The sequence below is a fragment of the Heterodontus francisci genome, chromosome 34 (assembly GCF_036365525.1).
Source record: "Heterodontus francisci isolate sHetFra1 chromosome 34, sHetFra1.hap1, whole genome shotgun sequence".
Lineage (NCBI taxonomy): Eukaryota > Metazoa > Chordata > Chondrichthyes > Heterodontiformes > Heterodontidae > Heterodontus > Heterodontus francisci.
In genome coordinates, this window is record NC_090404.1 from 8,545,303 (window position 1) to 8,562,274 (window position 16,972).

Genomic DNA, 16,972 nt, shown 5'->3' on the forward strand with positions numbered 1-16,972 from the left:
ACCCTGTGTTCTTGGAGAGACTAAAAGCAAAATACTGCAGATGCTGCAAATCTGAAATAAAAACAAATAATGCTGGAAATACTCAGCAGATCTGGCAGCATCTGTGGAGAGAGAAGCAGAGTTAATGTTTCAGGTCAGTGACCCTTCATCAGACCTGAAACGTTAACTCTGCTTCTCTCTCCGCAGATGCTGCCAGACCTGCTGAGTATTTACAGCATTTCTTTGTCTTTATTCTTGGAGAGATTCCTGCTGTTCTTCCCTATCTGTCCCTTCTCATCCCCGGTCTCCACTTTTCCCCGATAATCCTTTAAATTTTCCCTTTCCAGTCTTCAGTTTAACAGCATAAAATCTTTATTTTGTTCGGCATATTACTTGAGAACTACTGCAACCCAGATTCCTATGAATATGATAAATGAATAAACACATCATTTCTCACAGCCTGTCCACTGAACATCCACCAGAGGGCAGCAGATCACCGTGTTCGGATGTTTCCATTCACTGACAGCCAGCTCATCACCAACAGTCTCAGCGAACCATTGGGGACACAAGGAAGTGAAGTGAGAGCACCTGAGACGTGACAGCAGATTAACGAGGGTGGGGATTAGAACAGGTGTCTTCAAATATGATTCTGTGTTGGATTTCGCAGTCCGATTGGATTCTGCAGTTTGTTTTCCCGGCCGCTCCTGGAAACAAGTTGGGTGACAGTTTGATCCGAGGTTAATTTGGTTTCCTCTCGGCGTGTCTTTGTGGCTGCATCTGCCCGCTATTCTACACAATCCCCAACAGACAAGAGCTCCCACCCACAGTCCAAAGACAGTTTTTGTACAGGGGTGAGACTGCTTTCCATCACTGTGAGTCCCAGAGAGCGCAGTAATACACGGCAGCGTCAGTCAGCTGCAGCTCCGAGATTGTTAAACTGATGAATTTATTCCAGGTTTGGAGTTTAGCAACGAAACGGATTTTAGCAAAATCTTCTTTATCTTCACCACCGCTCGAGAATTTCCTCAGGATAAACTCGGGCAGTGTATCTGGGTGTTGCCGGTACCAGTATAAATAATAGCCGCTCATTGTAGTATCATAGGTGCAGCTTAAAGTCACCGCTTCTCCTTCTGTCTGAACATCTGAGGACGGCGGCTGAGTGACAGAATCTCCATGACTCCGATCTGAAAAACAAGTTTAAACAACAAAAGATCAGACTGACGACTGTTTAAACTTCAGATTTAAAGCATGTTTGTGAATAAAGAGAAATGATTAAATACGTTTTGTCCACAATTACCTGTCAGAAATGCTCCCCACACAACCCAGATGCTGAGTAGCCGCATTGTCGCTGTCCGCTCTGTAAAAGGGGAGTTGGATATTTGAAGACACCCGTGCTAATCCCCACCCTCAATAATTTGCTGTCGTGTCTCAGGATTCTCTCACCTCACTTCCTTGTGTCCTCAGTGGTGCTGTGAGAGCGGTAGGTGGTGAGCTGGTTATCAGTGAACGGAAACATCCGGAGCTGGGCTGCAGTCACTGTCCTTATATGGGGAATGGTTCCGCTGTTGGAGATGTGGGGCGGGGACTGAAACCGTTGTTTGGTTACTCTCATCAATCCTTCTTGTTGCTTCTACAAAAAATTCACTCCTGTTAGGAAGACACGACTTTCCCTGAACATAACCGTAAATCTGCACTGTCAGCAAGGAATATTATTACTAATATATTAATATTGCTCAGACTACTGCACAGTCCAATTTTAAGAGATGACAGATCCTTAGACATAATCGAAAGGAGAATAATGATTGAAATTATTTCAGTCCCCACTTCAAGGAGGATTTCAAAGCCTCGGAGATGTCGCAGAGGGGAATTAATAGAATTGCACCAGGGATTATGGGCTTCAGCTCTGCGGTGAAGTTAGAAAAGTTGGGATCGTTCTGCTTAATGCACAGAGATTTAAAGAGTGGTTTAAAAAAACTAATAAAGAGAGAAAAAATTGATTATGAGAGTAAATTGGCAAGAAATATAAAAACAAACAGTAAGAGCTTCTATGGGTATATTAAAAGGAAGAGAGTAGCTAAAGTGAGTGTGGAATCCTCAGAGGATGAGACTTGGGAATTAATAACAGGGAACAGGGAAATGACAGACAATTTAAACCAATATTTTGCATAAGTCTTCACGGTGGAGGACACTATAAACATCCCAACAATAATAGATGAATAAGGTGTAAGTGGGAGGGAGGAACTTGTAACAATCCCTATCATGAGGGAAAAGGTGCTGGACAAACTGATGGGACTGAAAGCAGACAAGTCGCCAGGATCTGATGGCCTGCATCCAAGGGTTTTAAAAGAAGTGGCTGCAGAGATCGTGGAGGCATTGGTCATAATATACCAAAACTCACTGGATTCCGGTAGTGCACCCAGTGGACGGGATAACCATTAATGTGACACGACTATTCAAGAAAGGGGAGAGACAGAAAGCAGGAAACTATGGTCTAGTTAGCTTAACATCTGTCATTGGGAAAATGCTACAGTCCATTATTAAGGAAGAAATAGCAGGACATTTAGAAAAATATAATGCAATCAAACAGAGTCAACATGTTTTATGAAAGGGAAATCGTGTTTGACAAATTTGTTAGAGTTCTTTGAGGATATAACAAGCAGAGTGGATAAAGGTGAACCGGTAGATGGTGAGTATTTGAATTTTCAGAAGGCGTTTGATGAGGTACCACATAAAAGGTGATTACACAAAATAGGAGCTCAGGGTTTTGGGGGTAATGTGTTGGCATGGATTGAGGATTGGCTAACACACAGAAGGCAGAGAGTCGGGATCAATGGGTATTTTTCAGGTTGGAAAGCTGTAACTAGTGGGGTGCCACAAGGATCGGTCCGAAGGCATCACTTATTTACTATCTATATTAACGGCTTGGAGGAAGGGACAGAGTGTAGAGTATCCAAATTTTCTGATGATAGAAAAATAGGTGGGAAGGTATGTTGTGATGAGGCCACAAATAATCTACAAAGGGATATAGATAGGTTAAGTGAGTGGGCAAAAACTTGACAGATGGTGTTCAATGTGGGAAAGTGTGAGGTAATCCACTTTGGTAGGAAGAATAAAAAGGCAGATTATTATTTAGATGGAGAAAGACTACAAAAAAGTGCAGTACAGAGGGATCTGGGTGTTCTTGTGCATGAAACACAAAAGGTTAGCATGCAGGTGCAGAAGGTAATCAGGAAGGCAAATGGGATTTTGGCTTTTATTGCTAGGGGGTTAGAGATTAAAAGTAGGGAAGTCTTATTACATATGTACAGGGTGTTGGTGAAGCCACACCTGGAGTACTGCGTACAGTTTTGGTCCCCGTATTTAAAGAAGGATATACTAGCATTGGAGTCAGTTCAGAAAAAGTTCACTGGGCTGATTCCTGGGATGAAGTGGCTGTCTTATCAAGAACGGCTAAAAAGGTTAGACCTCTATTCATTGGAGTTTAGAAGAGTGAGAGGTGATCTTATTGAAACATGTAAGATTCTAAAGGGGCTTGAAGAGTAGATGTTGAGAATATGTTTCCACTGGTGGGGGAATCTCGAGGGGCAAATGGCCTACTCCTGTTCCTACTTCTTGTGTTGTTGTGCTCTTGTTAGTACAGGTGATGGTTTATGAAGGGTTTTTATAGTGTTGATTGTGAGATACTATTTCCACTGTTGGAAATGTGGGCAACCAGATGACACAAAATTAAGATAATTGGTAAAGGAAGAAGGAAAGAGATGAGGAGTTTTTAATGCAGCGAGTTATTGTGAGCTGGAATGAAGTACCCAAAAGGGAGGAGGAAACAGATTTCAAACGTGAATTGGATAATTACTTGAAAAGGACAGATTTTCAGAGCTTTGGAGAAAGACCCGGAGTGTGGAACTGATTCTTTCAAGGAGCCACCACGATGGGCCTTCTGTGTTGACAGATTCCAAGATTCAATGAATGTCAATTGTATCAATCAACAGTTTTAAAATCGTGCTCCTGAAGTTGATATTTGTCATAGAACATAGAACATAGAACAGTACAGCGCAGTACAGGCCCTTCGGCCCACGATGTTGTGCCGACCCTTTAACCTACTCTAAGATCAAACTACCTACATACCCTTCATTCTACTATCATCCATGCACCTATCCAAGAGTCGCTTAAATGTCCCTAATGTATCTGCTTCTATTACCACCGCTGGCAGTGCATTCCACGCACCCACCACTCTCTGTGTGAAGAACCTACCTCTGACATCTCCCCTAAACCTTCCTCCAATCACCTTAAAATGATGCCCCTTGGTAATAGCCCTATCCTCCCTGGCAAAAATTCTCTGGCTATCCACGCTATCTATGCCTCTCATCATCTTGTACACCTCTATCAAGTCACCTCTCATCCTTCTTCGCTCCAATGAGAAAAGCTCTAGATCCCTCAAACTTTCTTCACAAGACATGCCCTCCAGTCCAGGCAGCATCCTAGTAAATCTCCTCTGCACCCTCTCTAAAGCTTCCACATCCTTCCTATAATGAGGCGACCAGAACTGAACACAATATTCCAAGTGTGGTCTAACCAGGGCTTTATAGAGCTGCAGCATATCCTCGCAGCTCTTAAACTCAATCCCCCTGTTAATGAAAGCCAACACCCCATACGCCTTCTTAACAACCCTATCAACTTGGGTTGCAACTTTGAGGGATCTATGGACGTGGACCCCAAGATCCCTCTGTTCTTCCACACTGCCAAGAATCCTGTCTTTAAGCCTGTATTCTGCATTCAAATTCGACCTTTCAAAATGAATCACTTCACACTTTTCCAGGTTGAACTCCATCTGCCACTTCTCAGCCCAGCTCTGCATCCTGTCAATATCCCGTTGCAACCTACAACAGCCCTCCACACTATCCACAACTCCAGCAACCTTTGTGTCATTGGCAAACTTACTAACCCAGCCGTCCACTTCCTCATCCAAGTCATTTATAAAAATCACAAAGAGCAGAGGTCCCAGAACAGATCCCTGCGGAACACCACTGGTCACCGAGCTGCAAGCTGAATACTTTCCATCTACTACCACCCTCTGCCTTCTATGGGCCAGCCGATACTTTATCCAGACAGCCAAACGTCCCTGTATCACATGCCTCCTTACTTTCTGAATGAGCCTACCATGGAGAACTTTATCAAATGCCTTGTTAAAATCCATATAGACCACATCCACTGCTCGTCCTTCATCAATGTGATGTTAGTATTTGAAAGCTTAACAGCAATGGTATTAACCATTGTGATAATACTGTCGATATAAAATGTCACTTTAGTTGATTAAACATTTTAATAGCAATTTGGCCAAAGCAACTAGATTCTGACTTCAGATCAGTAGAATCTGGATTTAAGCTCCACTTCAGAACCTGAGCATATTAACGAGGCATCATTTGATGCAGTGCTGAAAAGACACTATCTTTCCAGGGTCAATCTGAACCAATAATGTCTCCCCATCTATCTACACGGATCGAGCCGGGGAGGAGGACTGACTGAATAGCTCTGTGGAGAGCCAGCATGGAATTTACGGGCTGAATGGCCTCCTTCTGTGCTGTAAATGACTCTCTTATTCTATGACTCTATGTCTGTTGAGGAGAAGATTAATTTCCCATGTTCCACATTGTGTCCTGGTCAACATTTTTTCTTTAACCGAGATCAACACAAATACATTCACAGGAATTGAGCCACTTTGCTCTATTTTTGATATTTCTGCGCACAAGTCAGCCACGTTCATCTGAAACTATTTGCACTTTAAATACTTTGGGATATCCCACAGAAGGTGATGAGATGGTGCATCAATGCAAATAGTATTACTGTACTTCGTCTCACCTTTATCTGTTTCCCTCTATTGGTGTCTCTTTGTATCACTATATTCCGTCTCACCTTTAACTATCTACCTCTGTTGGTGTTTCTTTGTGTCGCTGCGCTGAGTCTCACTTTTATCTATCGCCCTCTGTGTTTGTCTCCGTGTTATCACTGTACTCAGCCTCATCTTTATCTATCTCCCTCTGTTGGGTGTCTCTCTGTATTACACATTTTATTCAGTCTCACCTTAATCTATGTTCCTCATTTAACAGTTCTCACAAAGTGTACAGACAGACACAGAATCAATGGAGCAAGGACTCACTCAGTTCCACAGCTCCATTGATCAAATCTTTAACCATTGAGAGCAGACAGGCACTGAGCTGATGCACTGTGGGTGGGTGGGGGAGGGGGCTCACTCATCCTTCTGCACAGGAATGTTGCTCAGGTATTCAATCAGAGTTCGGATAGGCCCACTGAGGAAATTCTTACTCACCTCCACATCCAAAAGTGTCAGATCAATAATCATTGAGACCAGGCAGGCACTGAGTTGATCCACTGCCCCGAGCCTCACTCATCTGCACAGGAACACTGATCAAAACCTTAAAGATTGAGAGCAGACATGCACTGAGCTGATGCACAGAGAGGGCAGCATTCAACCACCTGCACAGATACATTGCTCGTATCATTAACCAGCAAGTATAGAGAGACAGTGAGCTGATCTACTGTGGGGGACCTCAGTCATCTGCACAGTTACATTGTTAAGATTTTTAACCATTGAATACAGATAGCATCTATGTTGATGCACAGAGGGGGCTTTAATCACCTGCATTGTTACGTTGCTCTGACGTTAAACATTGAGTGCTTCCATTTTACCATTTCATGGTTTTAACTCGCTGTTTAATTTTCTGCTCCCTGTCTAGCGCTTTTTAACCTCTTTTTATCCCCATATTTCTGTTTTCCCCCCTTTTGCTCGGTTTCCCCATTTCCGGAATTCCATTCACAATCCCCAAGTACTCCCATTAGCATAAACATATTGGAACAATAATTTCAAAGAGATGTTGAAAAAACAGACAGGTAACAGAAAAAAAAGCAAAGAATGGGTGAAAATAAAACAAGTATTTGTATGAAATAGGACAATGCAAGTTTCTGAATGAAAAGAAGATCTGATCAATGATCCTGTGCAGATGAGTACGAGTTCCCTCGGTGGATCTGCGTGTCTATGCTCAATTGTCAAAAGATGATCCCCACATCGCAGCTTTCGACTTAGTTCCCAGCGGCAGAGGGCTTACAAAGGCCCAGGAAGGAACTATTCAAGAGACTGGCACAGGGCAGAACTCACCGCACGGCCCATCATCACCAGCACCGCTACCACGGATACAAACAACTCCGCTTAGACTCCTCCACACCTGAGGGCGGGGTCTGTGATGCAGAAAACTGTGACGTAGTAACTGGGAAACTATGGTCTGGGCACAGCGGGATTTGAGTGACAAGCCTCTGCTATATTTGGGAAAGCAGAGTCACTGACCTGCTGTCAGGTTGATAAATGTCTATAATATAATAAAAGCAAAATACTGCAGATGCTGGAAATCTGAAATAAAAACATGAAATGGTGGAAATACTCAGCAGGTCTGGCAGCACCTGTGGAGAGAGAAGCAGAGCTAACATTTCAGGGCAGCGACCCTTCTTCAGAACTGACTGAAACATTAACTTTGCTCTTCTCTCCACAGATGCTGCCAGACCTGCTGAGTATTTCCAGCATTCCTTGTATGATAAATGTCTCTGTCTCTTTAAACTCCCTGATTCACTGCACAGGTACTGAAAATGAACGCTGGGACTGTGGATTATAAAGAGTGGCATGGTCTGGTGAAGTAATAACTGAGATGGGGAGTAATTTATTGTAAAAAGAAAGGATCTAGTGCAGAATAAACAGAAGATTGGTCTTGTGTAATATAAAACAGAGACATGGTCTAGTGTAACATAAACAGAGGCAGAGCCTACTGTAGTAATTAGTGAGACAGGTCTTCATGTAATAGAAACAGAGACCTACTCTAGTGCAGTTTAAATGAGGCAAGGTAGACAGTAATTTAAACAGAGACATTCTCTAGTTCAGGAATAATTGGCGCACGGCCTATTGTAGAGTAAGCAGAGATCATGTCTACTTCATGAATAACTGAGACAGACCCAAGGGTAACCCATGGGTGAAAAGATACTTCTTATGGTGCGAATGGAGTTCACACTTCTTACCAGATCATCTTTAACCTGATTGTGGCGGCATTGACAGAATGGGTGTTTGAAATTGTAGAACCGCCCAGAATCTGTATTTTTATGGAGGGATCATAGAGTGGGATGGAAGACAGACTGGAGTATCTGCTCCCCAAAGGACTGATTAACTCACAAAATTATTCCGAGTGGGTTCCAGGAACAAGATGAGATTTGAAACCACGGAGTTTCTGATCGTCAAGTCCCAGCCCTGCCAGTGAGTGAAGCTATCTAATGGAATCTTAGCTCAGCGGTTAATGGGCGACTGTGTGTGACCTGCATAATATTGGCAGAGATCAGCTTTTCCAGACAGATGCTGCAGTGTGATTACTGCGGGTTTGCTGGATTTGCACGTTCTCCCTCCAAGTCGCACAACATCCTGACTTGGAACTATATCGCTGTCCGTTCACCGTCGCTGCATCCAAATTCTGGAACTGGATGGACTGCAAGAAGGTGGTTCAAGAAGGCAGATCACCACCACCATCTCAACGGCAATTAGCGATGGGCAACAAATGCTGGCCTTGCTCGAGTCGCTCACATCTCATGAATGAATAAAACAAATGGCCATACCTCAGTTATTACTGCACTGGACCATATATCAGTATATATCACGCTTGATCCATTTGACCGAAGGGTCGATAACGAGAAGCTACAGATTAAAGATAATTAGCAAACGAAATCGGGGGAGGGGATTTGGGATTTTTTTTCACAGTGACTTGTTCTGAGCGAGAATGCACTGCCTGAAAGGGTGGTGGGAGCAGATTCAATAACAACTTTCAAAAAGCAATGGATACTGTCATTTTTAATAATGAAAGAGTCCAGGTCTATAGGAAAAGAACGCCGAAGTGGGAATTATTGGATCGCTCTTGCTCGCTGCGAGCACAGACACGATTGGCTGAATGACCTCCTGCTGTGTTGTATCATTCCCTAATGCTATAAATCATACCCAATCCTAACATTGGCATAAGCTGTCGTTCCTTTATTAACTCTAGGTTTAAATCCTAGACCTACTACCTGTAGGAGCACCTTCACCCCAACTGCAGCAGTTCAAGGAGAAGGCCCAGCACAACCTTCTCAATTGCAGCTAGATGTGGGAAGTAAATGCTGGCCTTGTCATTGTCGTCCATATCTCGAGAATAGATACAAAAACTAAGAAAAAAACTTAAAACACCACTACCTGAATTCTTTCTTGGTTTCTATCGTTCATTCTTTCCTTCGCTATTTCTTTCTCTTTAACTCTTCCATTTCATGCTCTCTCTCCATTTCAGTCCTTCGATCCTCTCTTCAACTTTCGTTCCTTCACTCTTTTCCTCTTCTTTTGCAATATGAAAAACGTTCAATTGTTATATTCCATCTCCCGAATAATTTCCTTATTGAGCAAGAGGGCTGAGGTAGGAAGGAAGGGGCAAATTGCCAAACATGAACACAGCCCAGAGCAGTTTCCTTCCCTTATCTTGCCCTCTGCTGCTTTTTCTACTGAGTAACAGTCTGAATGATGCGGTAAGATGATGTAGGAGGAAGTAACGAGACTACATCCGACCAGTCAGCACTCCTGTTAAAATACTATTACCCAATTAACGCATTCGGTATTCTTCATTAGATACTTCCTCCTCTTCTGTTTGACCTTTCTGTCGAACAGTTTCTCACTTCACTTCATATGACAGATTGCAACAGTAAATATATCTGCTATTCCAAGGGGTTGTTGCTAAACATACAATGGAGCCGATGTTGTACTGTCTTCTCCTTATGTTGTGGCTAGTGTTGGGTAGGTATGGCCATGCTTTTTATCTGTTTGCAGTATTGTGATGTTAATAGACTTTTCTACTCAGTATTGTTATCTTTTATTTCAGGGGTGATTCAGGCAGATTCGGTGTCACAACCTCTGTCCGCACTGTATATCAATGAAGGAGACACTATGAAAATAGACTGTAGCTACATAACAAGCTTGGGTAACCCCGATCTATACTGGTACCGACAGCACATGAACCTGGCTTCGCAATTTATTTTGTCTCGGGATAGTAACAGTAAAAGGGATGCAGATTTTGCCAAGGGAAAATTCGAAGCCAGCCAGACGAACGCAGAAAAGAAGTTTCCTTTAACGATCACTGGAGCAGAAATCCAGGACACCGCTGTGTATTTCTGTGCACTGAGCAGCACGGTGCCTTAAAACTCATCTGTCCCTGTACAAAAACCTCAGTGAAATAGAACTGCCGCAGGCAGTATCTGCAGTTCAGGGGAACCCGCCGCTGTCAGTAAGTGTCAGTGGTAACTCTGTCACTTCTCTCGTCCAATTTGTCTAAATTATAACATTGTGGGTTCAAATCCACTCCAGAGGCTGGAGTGCATATTACAGTCCAACACTTCTGTTGTCAGTATTGAGCGAGTGCTACAGTGTCGCAAGTGCCATTTTTCGGATGCGCTATTAAATGGAGGTTCCATCTGAACGAACCCACCGCAATATTGTGTAAAAGAGCAGGAAAGCTCTCCTCCACATTTATCGCTCAATCGACATCACTAAAACAGATTATTGCATTGGCCTTTATGGGATCTTGCTATGCTCATATTGGCTGCCGCCTTTCCTGCATTCCAGTAGTGACTGCGCCTTAAAATTGTTTTACTGGGACGTGTGGGACAGGCTGAATGGACCCGAGCGTCCTTTGCTATATGTCCTCGTTAGTATATTCAATATTACAACTTGCGGGCCTGTCTCTTCACATCATTTTGAGTTTCTCACTCAAGACTCGCTCAGATGACGTCAATTACCTGACTGACCTCAGGACCGGCCATTGGGCACTGCGTCTTTCTAGGAAGCAAATGGGGGGCTCTTTGCACCAATCAGCGAACAGTACTTGAGCACAGTCTCTTAAAAATAAGCTTTTCAAATAGCGTACAGCATGGAACTGGATTCAGAGCAGCTCGTCTTCCATTTTAAGATTATTTGACTCATTAATCTGCTCAGCCTCACTCCTCTACCTTCTCTTTACCCACATCCGACAAAACAGGGCTTTTGATGACCTAGGTTTTTTTTGAGCGAAGTAAAGCGAAAACCGCAGGATGTCAGTTATGTTGATTAAATAAAAATCCACGATGTAATATGTGAGTTTTCCGATATCCTCTTGCGGTTTTTAACCCTGATCAACGGTTTCCATCAATTGCTTATGAAGTCAAGGCAGCATTAACCTCCATATTATTAGCTTTCTGTCACCCTTTTGTGTTCAGTGTGTGTAAGAGTGGGATAACAGGAAAAAGAGAAAGGATAGCAATCCTGGAAATATTTCAAAAAAGCTTAGTCACCCCGCAGCGTACTTAAACCCAATCTTGCTGATATTTTCAGTGGATCATCAGGAACTGTTACCCGTCATATTGGTTCTAAAAGTCCCCCCATTGTGGAATGAGCGCTTCATAGACATTTTCACATCATTGACACACGCCATGTCAGAACCGGAATCAATGACGTAAATGGAGGTGGACAAATACTCTGATTCATAAATTCTACAAAACACAAATAAGGAGACAAATCAGGAATCTAACGGAATGCGGCAGGCAAAGGTATCACGTTACTTTGGAATTCGTTTCAATTTTATTTTCCAAGCTACCTGATGCCACTTCTGAAACGTTACTGAAGTCGAAATATTTCAGTGAAAAGGAAGCGACGCCCGAACGCGAACAGAAATCCTTGCCGTTAAAGACCACAATCAAACTCAGTTTGTAAATGCCCCGGCGCAGGAAAGAGCAAGAGATTTCGGCAGAAAAATAACTGCGGGAAATTCAAAACTTTCTTTCCGAGAAAGAGAAAACAAAATATGTGTCTGTGTGTTTTTTGGCCGATTTTGTGTTTCTGAATGTCTGTCTGTACAGTTCTGGAAATGGAACAGAGGAAGTCGGATTAATTGCAAAACCAAGTTGTTTTGGTATAATAATAAAACGAATATTTAATGTTTCCGTTCTATTTCTATCTCTCTTTGTCTCTTCTCTATTTCCATCTCGCTCTGCAAGAACATCTCCATCGACACTGCCCCATGAAACACTCCGAGAAAACGTAAAATATGGATTAGATACAGAGTAAAGCTCACTCTACAACGTCCGATCAAACACTCCCAGGGCAGTAGAGCATGGGTGAAATACAGAATAAAACTCACTCTACACTGTCTGATCAAAGATTCCCACAGCTGATACATCTCGGTTAGGTACAGAGTAAAGCTTCTTTTACACTTTCCCATCAATCACTTCCAGGGTGAGTGCAGCATGTGTTGGATACAGATTGAAATTTCTTCCTACACTGTCCTATCAAACATCTCCTGATCAAATACAGCATGGCTTAGATAAAAAAAGTAAAGATCCCTCTATATTGTCCCGTCAAATATTACCAAAGAAGGTACTGTTTGGCTCAGATGCAGGTTAAAGCTCACTCTTTCCCAGAATCACAGAATTATTACAGTACAGAACGCCCATTCGGCCCATCATGTCCACACCAGCTCTCTGGAAGAGCAATTCACTCAGTTCCATTCCCTCACCTTCTCCCCATAACCCTGCACGTTCTTCCTTTTCAGACAACTGTCAATTCCCTTTTGAAAGTTTCAGTTGAACCTGCCTCCACCACACTCTCAGGCAGTGCATTCCACACCTCAACCACTCGCTGTTGAAAATTTGCTTCCTCGTGTCACTTTTACTTCTCTTACCAATTGCCTTCAATCTGAGCCCTCTCGTTCTCGATCCTTTCACGAGTGGGAACAGTTTGTCTCTATCTATTCTGTTCAGGCTCCTCATGATTTTGCATACCTCTATCAAATCTATAATATTCCATCAAATATTCTCAGAGTAGATTCTATTTGGGTCAGATACAAAATAAAGCTCGCTCTCCATTGTGCCAATGTTCCCAAAGCAGCTGCAGCATGGATTATATACATAAGGACGTGTTACAACGAGCACTTACATGTCAACTGCTGCAGCTGTTAAATAAAACTCAGAGCTTCCTTTAATCTACCCCACAAAATACTCCAATGTCAGGAACATCATAGCGGATGCACGGAATATATCTGTTATCCTGTTCCATTAAATACTCCCATATCAGGGAGAATACGATTACATACAACCTAAAGGTACTCTTTCCTATTCAGCAATGCCTTATTGCAGCTCCAGAATGTTTTTGAACCAATAACAGCATATTGTCAACTGATAAAAGTTTGAACCGTGAGAGTCCAAGTATTGACCTGCCGAACATTCAGGTAGTGGCTCAATGGATAAAATAATGGTCATAAATGGAAACCGAAATGAGTAAACGTGGTAACGTCTCGACTGAAGTCAGGGGGAATGTCATCCTTAAAGCTGCTTCATTTTTATATGAGCCAAACTGGTTCACTAATAGTCTTAATTTATATCAGGTTTATTGCTAGAATCTTTAAAAGGAAGAGGGAATGCAGAGGTGTTTTAGATTTCCAATTCTCATTATGTCACTTGAAGAATGTTTCCAGTCAAAGTCTATTTCCAAATCCTCGGATACCACGGTCAGATGATATCTAAGTGCTATGTGCGTGCAATCATTTACAAGTACCTCACACAATATTAGCTCTCTGGGCCGTGCTTATCTATACATTACAAACAATTTTAACTTAAGTGCCTCACACGCATAGTCATGAGCACTTTGAAGGCGAGTGTCTTGACCAAGCGCAGTCTGATGAAGTACAGGGACAAACCCATTTCACTGAAACCTGCCCCACGTGAAATAGAACAGTGAGAACCAGAAAGCAAACTTTACCAAATTTCGCATTTACTACGTATCAACGCAAAGCGTTATTTCAAAAGATTTAGCAGAATCGCCTACATTTCAATGCATATGCCTCTGCTTCTGTATGTCTTTGTGAGTGTGTTTCTGCTACCTGAGTATGTGCCAGTGTGATGTGGGTGCCGGTTATTTCTGCGTGTGCATCTCTGTGTGTCTGTGAGGATATGTGCATCATTTATGTGTGTCTGTTTGTGTTTGCATGTGTGTTTTCTGCCTAAATGCATTTGTTCCCTTATATATATATGGAATATATTATAAATCCATATATTCTGCTTGAGTTTACAGATAGATAATTCGCAAAACACGTTCCAAAATGTTCTTGGCGAGAGTCGGCGAAGAGGAAATGAGGCTGTTTAAACTCTTTAGTGTCCTCAGATTATTACAACCCAGAAGGCACAATAAATAAAAACAGATAGCTGAAAGAAAGAGATTTCATTTGTAAACAGTGGCACTACGACGCAGGTGCAGATATTTTCTGGGTTATTTATTTGTGGCGACATTTTCAAAAGTTTCTAAAATTCCGTGTTTATTTGGTTTAGAAGCAAATTCCTACCACTATCGCTAACATACAACAATCAGAGTAATCGCCTCTCAGTCTCTATTAAAGAACATTATGAAGAAGTTAATGGATGTTTCACCCTGCTGAATATTTCATCTGTAATTTTAACTGTGCTACTTTAGAAAGCATCTTTCACAGTCTCATGATGTCCCAAAGCGCATTACATCCATACGGAAAATGTAATCCATTAGAAATTGCACTGTAGGGTAACACAGCAGACAATAATGTGCATAACAGGATCCAGCAAACAGCAATGGGATATTTAACAGATATTCTGATTGTAAGTAGGGTTCAGGGCTCAATATTGGCCCACGACGCCAGGGAGAATTTCCAAGTTCTTTCAAAGAATGCCATTGGATATTTTGTGTCCATCTGGAAGGGCAGACAAGGCCTCGGTTTAACCTCTCGACAGGAAAATGAACCCATGACAGTGCAGTTTTTCCTGAAATCTCAGCCTAGATTTTATGCTGAAACCTTTGGATTTGGGTTGGGATGACGTTCTTTTTGGAATATAGTGCAAAAGGAAATTCTACAACTGCAGCATGTAGCGAGCACACAGATTCTCCAGTTTGTAGCTCAACAGGTTAAAGAGCTGTTTTTACCCGTGAGGCGAAATGTTCACTCCGAAAATTTATGAATCTTATAACGAAATCAACACCTGAACGCAGTCACAGTTTGTCGCATCGTCTCAGTTTGTGAATCGAAGGCTCTGTTCCCAGGATCTTCTTTGGACAGTTCCACATCTCACTTCCTAAACGGAAATGCATAGAACATTCCTGTGATTCAAACTCCCTTAGAAATCAATGAAAACATCAACATTCACAAGGGCTGCTGCGTCACCTGGATGTTGTACAATGTTTTTGTCTCTGGTTCCGGGATCCAGTTGATAATCTAGGTTGACACATAGGTGCAGAATGATGCCAGGAGTTATCTCGTCCCTGCTGTTACCTTGTGGTAAGATTAAACTAGCCTCTTCAGGTCGAGGGTAAGAGATATCTCGAGGTGTCGGGAATTGCCCTGCTTTGCTGACCAACATTGACACCTCACTCAATGCAATGAAGACATGTTGACGGATTATGCAAGTAACTCACTATTTGTGGATCCTGATGTGTGAAATACTGACTGCAAAAATTGGCTTCTAAACAACAGTGACTTCATTTGAAAAGTTAACACGCTGTGTAAACATTTCATCATTCCCTTTATAGCCCTTTGGTTGTTAGGTCAGATACTAAAATGATTAGCGCCTTTCATGCCGACCCAAAGTGCTTCATAAACATTTTTGTACAGTCACCAATGATCAGATCATCTGCGTTGTAATGATTTGGAGAAAGGTATTCCCCAGGGCACTCGGGAGAACTCCCAGGAGTTCTTTGGACTAGTGGTGGCATCATTTCTGTGTAACTGAGAGAACAGATGGAGCGTCGGTTTAATGTCTCGTCCGACACGGCCGACAACGGAGCACTCTTTCAATGATGTACTGAGATCTTCAGCCTGGGTTATGTGCTCAAATCACTGGAGTGGGCCTCGAATTTACAAACATCTGGCCGACATGGATCATGGGATCAATAAATTGTTGAAACGCAGCTTTTCCATAAACTGTTTGCAGGACTATCTCGTCTGGCACCGTGGCGTGTTCAACTTTGCAATCGATCACACCCCCATGTCTCCATCGATATATCGGTAGAAAAACAGCCGGTGTGTATCTCCCATGTACGGCGGGATGAATTCAACTTCCTGACTGCGGTGGACGAAGTCTTCATGGATATGTTAATTTCTGGTGGATAGAAATCCGTCACCAATCAAACTGCGGCTGCGTCTCCTCCCACGCTCAGAGCTCCACTCTGAAGGCGGAAGAGGTGCGTTTTTTGCCTGGAAAGTTTGGTGAGCTCTGTGATTTGAATGAAATAATGTCAATATCTAGGACAATATTAAAATAGAATGAAATGATCCTTCTAATTCTAATGCTCAATAAAATCGCTCCTTCATTTCCTCATCCCATTTCAGTGTCGCAGTTGATGTGAATGAATTGTTCTCGTTCAGTTTTACTCTGATCATTCTGGAATTTATTTTCAATAAGGAACAGAATATGTTTAGTAATGAATTTACAGGCATTGCGTGAATTTCGAGAGTAAAATATTAAAGAGGTCTTATGTTACTAAGTCGTGGAGGTTCTGTTACTGCGCAGAAGCTGCCTGGGTGCTTTTTTAATTAATAAAAATGTCTTTTACAGTTACGATTGAGGAAATTGGCTAAGCTCAAGAGCCCTGCTTTCGGAGACATACGATGTTACAGCCCATCGGTAGTTAATGATATCTAACCCCGACTAGACCTTGAACTATTTAAAGTAGTCCAGTCCTAAACCCATCATGTGAAATACACCCTGAGAATAGCCGTTTAAATTCCATAGGCGTGCTCAGAAACATGCAGTGTTTACAAGGGTGTGGGTCGAGAACAGGACAAATTTTGAATTAATGAAGTGTCATTTTATTTACAGAAATTAATATATCTTTCTGAAAATTTCCATCTCCTATGACTTTAATATTATAAAGTTCCATGTTCAT

At 42.3% G+C, this 16,972-nt stretch overlaps 1 protein-coding gene and 1 gene segment (V, D, J or C); one reads left to right on the forward strand and one right to left on the reverse strand.

The window, feature by feature from the left end:
- Positions 1–302: 302 nt before the first annotated feature.
- LOC137348483 (T cell receptor alpha variable 38-2/delta variable 8-like) lies at positions 303–9,525 on the reverse strand. The segment is given in 3 exon segments: positions 303–1,163; positions 1,277–1,609; positions 9,248–9,525. Coding segments are annotated over 2 exon segments (363 nt in total).
- Positions 9,526–9,699: 174 nt separating this feature from the next.
- LOC137348574 (uncharacterized) lies at positions 9,700–14,907 on the forward strand. Its single transcript, XM_068013867.1, has 4 exons — positions 9,700–9,835; positions 9,921–10,228; positions 11,663–11,778; positions 14,700–14,907. Exons 1-4 carry the CDS (start codon positions 9,787–9,789, stop codon positions 14,905–14,907), a joined length of 681 nt encoding a protein of 226 aa, XP_067869968.1. The 5' UTR covers positions 9,700–9,786.
- Positions 14,908–16,972: the final 2,065 nt, after the last annotated feature.

Coding starts and splice junctions, on each gene's coding strand:
- LOC137348574 (XM_068013867.1), top strand. CDS start 9,787: ATGGAGCCGATGTTGTACTGTCTTCTCCTTATGTTGTGGCTAGTGTTG. Junction 9,836..9,920: donor TATGTTGTGGCTAGTGTTGG/GTAGGTATGGCC, acceptor CTTTTATTTCAG/GGGTGATTCAGGCAGATTCG. Junction 11,779..14,699: donor ACCACAATCAAACTCAGTTT/GTAAATGCCCCG, acceptor GATTGTAAGTAG/GGTTCAGGGCTCAATATTGG.